The sequence below is a fragment of the Gasterosteus aculeatus genome, chromosome 21 (genome assembly GCF_964276395.1).
Source record: "Gasterosteus aculeatus chromosome 21, fGasAcu3.hap1.1, whole genome shotgun sequence".
Classification (NCBI taxonomy): domain Eukaryota; kingdom Metazoa; phylum Chordata; class Actinopteri; order Perciformes; family Gasterosteidae; genus Gasterosteus; species Gasterosteus aculeatus.
The window spans coordinates 6,872,431-6,880,122 of NC_135708.1; the positions used below are offsets into that span (position 1 = coordinate 6,872,431).

The window sequence follows — 7,692 nt, forward strand, 5'->3', positions numbered from 1 at the left end:
GAGTCACCAATTAAACCTGATGCCCAGAGGATGTCTTTGGACTGTGGGAGGAAGCTCACTTTTTGTCGTGGGAAGCTTTAGAAGCAACAGTGATGGGGTATCTCGGGAAATTCAACTCTCCAAAGCCATACATGACGGATACCTTCGTTCCCTTCGCCAATGGAGCTCCATGGAGCACCAGAGCTGTAAAAGGTCAATCATGTGGTTGAGGCAGAAGGTAGGGCCTGTTAAATTGCTGAAGATGATCCAGTTGTGTTTGGAGTTGTGGAAAACGGGTTTGTTTTTCACCATCGTGGAATTTTCCTAAAGCAGACATCAGCTTGCTGGATTGGCTTAGCTTCCACCTTGTCTCTCTTCCCTCTCAACTCAACGCTTTCAGAGGCGCTAGGTCCGGTGGGTCAGTGGGATCTCATGACGGATCGCATATAGCAATTAATAATAATATCCTGCTGCATTTTATTTGAGCATTTTGACCTTTCAAAAGTAAAAAAACACATGCAGACCGTTTCATCCATCAAGAAAAAGTACCAAGTATCCATAATAAATGAATAGATTACACTTTCCATTGAGTGTATTTAACATCATTCATCAGGTCTGCAACTCTTCCTCCCTCCCTCTCCTGCCTACATTTGGCCTTGAACCCTGAACCCTCAGAAACTTACCAGACCTGGTTGATGGCAATGCTTGACTGGAAGACGCTGCAGTGGTTTGAAGTGGAAGGAATGCAGATGGGACAGCCCTTTGCCAACATCCCCTTACCGCGATGGCACAAAAACATGTTGTGCAAAAAGGTTTTTACATGGTCAAAGTGGTCCTGGTTATTGCATTGCAAGATAAGAGGTCATTGTTAAATAAACTCTTTACTTGTTTTTGTCAAAACAGCATTATCAAGCAAAGTGAAAAGAAGAAGTTGACGAATAAGCCAGTTTTAAAAAAGAACCTTTATTTTTCAAGGCTTTCAAATAATTTGGTTTTTACTTCATGTCAATGTTGTCTTTGTGAATTCTAAATGAAGTACATGCTTTTCTTTACTTAATCCAGAATTTCTTGCCTCTCCTTCTTGTGAGATTTTGACCTTTTTTCCATTAAAACAGCAACTGTAAGAAGGACACGTTTCTACCAGCGTTGACTAAGAATAGTGTTGAAAAATAAACAACATCCAATGTTGCAATGTTGTCTTTGAGCAAACTGAAATGTAAAAACCAACTTGTGTCATACTTAGACTATCATAGCAAGTAGTTCTTTAACCTGAGTGGTTTCATTGCCTCTACCTAACTTCCTGTGAAGACAGAAGTTCATGTTAACAAGACACTAACACTCCTCCCTACATTTAGTTACATGATGATCACACATTAACATATTGCTTCACCCAATCATCAAAGCGTATTTACTTATTCATGTGGAACAGAATTTGCCCCAAAGTTTTCTAGTCTTTAATTAATTATAGAATGTACATTTTGTCACATCCACTTTCTTTGTATGTTTCCTTCCACTAAAACTCCTCTGAACGATACACTAAGTGTACTTGTGATGAAACAGACTACTGTGCAAGTATTGCTTTCAAAGTAAATGAGCCCATATTAATCATGGATGTGCTCCGTAGTTCTGATCATTTCAGGGGAATCTGAATGAACTTAAGTTGAGAATTTCTCTGGATGCCTGCGGCGTCCAAAATCAGCTTTTTACATCAAAGGGGAATATGTAATATTCTAGTTTTATGTTGTTTTTTGGGGAAGTTGTTCGTACTCAGAATGTAAAGTCAAAGTGGTTTTGCATTAATCTGGATGACTATTGTCAGTGATTCCAAATGGCCGATAATGACTTGAAATGAAATAAATGAAAACAATGCAAGATTATTTCTGCTTTCCTTTCTGTCAAGGATGCGGGGAAGGCAGGACTCAAAATGCAGACTTTAAACCAAAGGACCTTAATGGTCAAAAAGCAAAAGGCCAACGGGCAAAAACTCACACACAAACCGGTGGAAAAAAGACACACAGGAACCGAGAACATCCACGACGATAGACAGGGACATCCGTGACAAAAGACAATGACGCGACAAGTGACACAAGAGACACACACGGCATAAATGAATAAATACACTAGGGAGGTGCAGGTAATTGGACACAGGTGGAAACTATCAGACAATCACAGGGGATGACAGGACAAGGCAGGAAGTGAAGTTACCCGGGGACACGAGTGGCAGAGAACTACAAAATATAACAGGAAGTGAACCACACCGTGACACTTTCACCCTATATTGTGTCTGCTGACTGAGGATACTGATATCCAGATCCTCCATCCAACAGGCCTTTGACCATTTATGATATGACCTCCAACCCAATCTTTATGGCAGATATTCTGCATTACTTTGAAGTGCCAAACAGCAGTTCTCAAATATCCCCATGAGGTTAAATCAAAAACCCACATGTAAAAAAGGAACAACTTTCCAGCAGAAGTAAACATGTTTGAATCCTGGTACAAGAAGACATAAACACTTTTTATGTGTATATATATATATATAGTATGTCAATTTGTTGTGTTTTTTATTTGGCCTTCACATATTGAAGACTTGAAAGTAAAGATTGATACCATTAACTCATGTCACTTTGAGGTGCGCTCTCATTGGCGTCAAACCGTTGAGTCTTTGAGGGCTCTCATGGAGATATTTTGAGTCCTTAATGAACCCTTTCCATTAGTCAGCAGCGGATGCTAACTTAGCCCCAGGCAATTACCATAAAGACATAAAAAGGGTAAAAAAAAAAGTAAACAAAGAGACACACTAACTTTCCAAAATTCTTCTCATTATTTAATCTCGCTAATTATTTTTAACTGCTAAATCCGGGATTTTCTCAACAACCAAGAAGAAGCACTGGTTTGCTTATTTTAAATTTTATTTGGTGACATCTGATCTGATCATGTCTAGTAGCAGGAGTCGGTGATGCGCCTCATGCTCATGAACCTGGTGCCGCTCATGCCCATGTCCCTGAAGCTCCTGTACTCTCCGGGCCTCATGTACATCATCCTGCCTCGGTACTGGGGCTGCTCGTACATCAGCCAGTGGCCGTCCATCACGCTGCAGGACATGCAGTCGGACATGCGGTAGCGGTCCATGACGTTGTCGCAGTCGTCCATCAGCTCGTGTGACTGGCCCACGAAGTTCTCCCTCTCGTAGATCTTCATCCTGAACTGGCCCCTGTGCTGTTGTTGTTTAGGGGTACATGAAAGCGTTAGTCTGCAGATTTGCCTTCAGTGCCGGCAGCTACGCACAGCGCTTTGTACCTACCATGGGGATCATGCGGCAAGACCTGATGAAGTCCCTCATGCCCATCGTGCTCATGTAGTCGGCGTACTCGCCCCTCCTCATGAAGTACTGGTTCCCCATGTAGTTGGGCCTGTCGTAGACCATGAAGCAGCCGCTCTCCACCCTGCACGAGTGGCACCTGCTCAGGTAGGAGGACATGTCCGAGCAGTCGCTCATGCACTCGTAGGTGCGGCCCTGGAAGTTCCTCTCCTCGTAGAAGATGATCTTTCCCCTCATGTTCATGCCGGTGTTGCTCATGTTGTCTGTTCGTGTGCTGGAGCCCAGTGAACTGCTTTCCCATCTGGTTTAACCCTTTGCTTTTATACCTGCAAACCCCCCTTACTCAGCAACTTACCATTCAAGCCAAAAACCTTTTTTTGGGGACTGGGTACCTTGCAGTCTTTTTCACACAGTGCTCACCACACATGAATAGGTTTGTTTTGTTTGAGGGAAACAAAACGAATACGGCACAATGAACAGAGATTTTTCAGAGAACAAGAAGGTGGTAGTTGTATAAATGTGTGTGTGAGCGCGTTCCACTGTCAGATGAGGAGGGAGTCTAGATGGGGAAGGGAGGGGAGAAAAGACTGTGCAACACTCCAACGACCTATTAATAAATGAACGATAACCATGATGAGGATAACTGCACCTTTACTGCCATGTTTCCATGTTGAGTAGCGTGTTGGTGCGTGTTGGTTTGTGTTGGTTTGTGTTGGTTTGCGTCGCTGTGTGTCGGTTTGCGTTGGTGTGTGTTGGTTTGCGTTGGTTTGCGTTGGTTTGTGTTGGTTTATTGGGTTTATGGAGGCTCAGCTCAGGTCCTTCCCACAGTTCAGCTGCAGCTGCTCGGGACGAGGCCCCCGACTGCTCCCACTTCGAAAACAGAATAAAAATATGGAAATATGGAAGCATATTGATGAAACATAAGTATGAATGAAATCTAAGTAAAGTAAATACATTTATTTTTTACGCTAAAGCGTTATTGTTCACCGTGGTTTTGTAATGAATTAGATACATTATTTTGTAGGTATCTAGAATTATTGATATGCTTTCTTTTTGTATATTTATTGTTTTTTAAAACCCATGCAATATCTTTTATCGTTTTTAAAACAAACTTTTCGTCTTTTGAATGTAATTTAACAAGTCTTATCTTTTATACATTTCCACGGCAGTGTATATAGCACGTTGAATGAGCTTGTGTCTAAATACGATCTTTTTTCCTGAATCTGAGATATGTAGCGAGGCTGCTTGTTCCATGTTTATCTCGTACTGCACATTGTGTGAGTTGAAGGTCGTGTCCATTTATCATTGAGAATTTGTTCGGAAAGTTCTTTATCTCAGAGTTGTCAACTCAAAATAAAAAGTCCTTGTCGTAGCTTGGATTGGCACTACAAATACATCAATGAATAAAAACAACATCTTCAAAGTTCTACAGAGATGAAAGTACAAATGTCTTATCAGAAAAATATATACCAAAGGTTGATTTGTAGAGGAATGTCCCCAGTGACCAAGAAAGTATTATTGTTTGTATTGTTGGTATTCAGGTCCCAGCGTAGCGGTCGAGTCCCCCAAAAAGCTCACGGCATGAATCCAGGATGCTCATGGGATGTTTAATGGTCGTGACACTGCTGCGATTATCTTTAATATTTTCATCTAATCTTTGGGAGATACAGAGGGTAAATGTTTCTAACCTCTGGTTTCCTTTTCTTATAGAAAAAACTCAAACGTTTCAGATAATGTAGGGATTATAAGTGTACAATATTAAGTTCAGTAAGGGATATATCCAAGTAAATGGCTAACATGCTGCTTCCACTTACATTTTATTTTATAAATAAAATGTAAAAGCCTACAAATATCTGGACTGGAATGATCTTCACTAATGTGAGCAGTAATAAAAAGTACAGCAAGCCAGTGAGAATATAGATATTCACCCTGTAATTTACTAAACAGCTGTGAATTGGAATCAAAGCCCTCTTTAGCTGGCATTCTTCCCCCTGACGTACTTAGAGCATGCTTTAAGTAAATGGTTAGACTGATAACTGCAGACCGGAGAGAGTAGAATCAAATCTGGGTCTCGAGGAGCTTTTAAGTTGGTGCCAATAAAGGTGGTAAATCCACATCTGTGGGCTACTCTGGTACGGGACCCCTTTGCTGCCCGCTGGGAGGAACACAACTGTGGTTAGCTTGCCCGTCTGATGAGAGCTGTGGTTATAGACACAAGACAACAATTTCTGCAAGTTCTGATGTATGAAATGCTAAAGAAAAGCTATTTTTTGCTGTGACTGTGTTCATGTCACGTCAAGCATCAAATATGTTTAAAGGGAAAATCTTGCAAGTAAATACATACAAAATGACGAGATTGAATATAAACAAATAAAACATATAAATAGAGTAACACATTCAGCAGGTCTGCAGGATGAGGCGGCGTGGGCCCGGACTGACACTAGTCCCATTGATGGAGATGCGGGTCGTGCCCCCTCTGCCTGACGCTTCCTGTCGCCCACAATCAGCTCTTTAGATTTGCTGATGTTGAAGATTGAAGTCGTTGTCCTGGCAACCAGATATCTGATCACCTCTCCTGTTTGTGAACATCTATGTTTGTGCTGTAAAGTTGTACATTTGAACAGTCACCAGCCTCATGCCGCAGTTTGTGAAGCTTCCGCTGCATAAAGACAATGAATTAATACAGACATGTGCAAAAAGGAGTTTGTACGAGTTATTTATATGAGTAAGATGCACACAGTCTAAGTTTAGTTGAGAAATATGGAACTTAATACAATTTATTAGTTGAGCCTCTTTGGCAAAGCAGCAAAAAAAATGACGCCCTGTCAGCAAAAGTTTGATGGGTTCAGTGGAGGTTCATTGGGGCACAAGGTCAGTTGTGTATTGTGTCCCTTAGCTGACTGTCATCACAGTGGGACAGTGATCACTTTTCCTCTTCAGTAAGCACCGTGTCATTTCCCCTCCTACCAAAGCACAATATATTACATCTGGATTTCAGAAATGGGGCTTTGGCATAATTAATAAATCTTTTCTTAGATTAATTGGAAAAGTGACAAATACCAGATTGTTTTCTTCTTTTTATTGTCCGAGCATTTCATTTCTTGAAAGCTGTTTGGATGTTGAGATAATTGTATTCTAAGTATTTTCAAAAATGCTTCTGGTGTAGATCGCCTGCACCAGCTGTGACACTGCATCATAGTCCTAAACAATGACGGAGTATTTTTCTCCTGTTGCACACGTTGTAAGTCACTTTTGATGCATGAGCCAGCTAAATGCCAAACATGTTAATGCAAATGAGACAGGTACATGCCCTAAAACATGAGCAGCATTGGATTACTGCCGGGAGCAGGTGCTGCCTGTGTTTGAGCGAGTGCTTTGTGGGGTTGTGCGTTAGAGGTTCCTCTGCATTTAGCAACATCTGCTCAGGTAAAATAATCAGGATCCCAAATAGTCTATTTATGTTGCTTCCTTTATTGGGCCAGCAGCATGATTCTCATTTTCCATCCATGATGCACAACTAAAATAGATATGTATTATAGCATAGCAGCCTGTGTGTGTGTGTGTGTGTGTGTGTGTGTGTGTGTGTGTGCGTGCGTGCATGTAGGGCCATGCTGGGCCCAGTTGGACATCAAATAATAGGCCATCATCAATCCCTGTCACATTCTCCAGGGACGAGGCAGGAGGAGAATGGGGACCAGGTCAAGAGCGAGTGTGTGTGTGTGCGTGTGTGTTTGTTCATCTACTCTAAGAGATGGTGTGAACGTGGATCAGACAAAGGAAGGGTTATAGGCTCTGGAACAATGCACGAGCCGTGTGTGTAAGCTGCCATGATGGTGCAGCATCTGCCTGTTTGTGTGTGTGTGTGTGTGAAAGACCAACATATGGGCAATGCACACAGGCCTAGACACAGCATGTCATTGAGCATATCTTATCCGCAGAGTGGCAGCAGTAAGAATGTTGATGTTATTCTTGTGATATTTTCTTCAGCCCGAGCCACTGTGACATGTTCTTTCGGTCTGACAAAGCGTGTCCTCTTCCTCGCTGTTTTTTCTTTCTCTGCCACTAAAAGACCCCCCTCCCAACACACACACACACACACACACACAAACACACACACACACACACACACACACACACACACACACACACACACACACACACACACACAAACTCATAAGTGTTTCTGTTTAAGTTTTTCTCAGACTGAAAAGCTGTAAATGTCTGACTAACATAGTGGAAAGTATTACAATTATATATAATAAGATCTATTTGTTGAGGTTATTTGTTCCTACAATTACAATCTTTATGGAGTCAGACCTTGATATGAATGTTGCTTGATTACTGTGTACTTCAATCGTGATAGAGAATAGCAACAGTGTTTGTTTACAGCA

The 7,692-nt window shown here is 41.6% G+C and overlaps 1 protein-coding gene across 1 annotated transcript; it reads right to left on the reverse strand.

Annotated features, from left to right (window-relative positions):
* Nucleotides 1-2,873: 2,873 nt before the first annotated feature.
* Nucleotides 2,874-3,628, reverse strand: LOC120812108 (gamma-crystallin M3). Its single transcript, XM_040167937.2, has 2 exons — nt 3,284-3,628; nt 2,874-3,198 (listed from the first exon to the last, which is right to left on the reverse strand). Exons 1-2 carry the CDS (start codon nt 3,557-3,559, stop codon nt 2,920-2,922), a joined length of 555 nt encoding a protein of 184 aa, XP_040023871.1. The 5' UTR covers nt 3,560-3,628; the 3' UTR covers nt 2,874-2,919.
* Between the last annotated feature and the right edge of the window lie 4,064 nt (nt 3,629-7,692).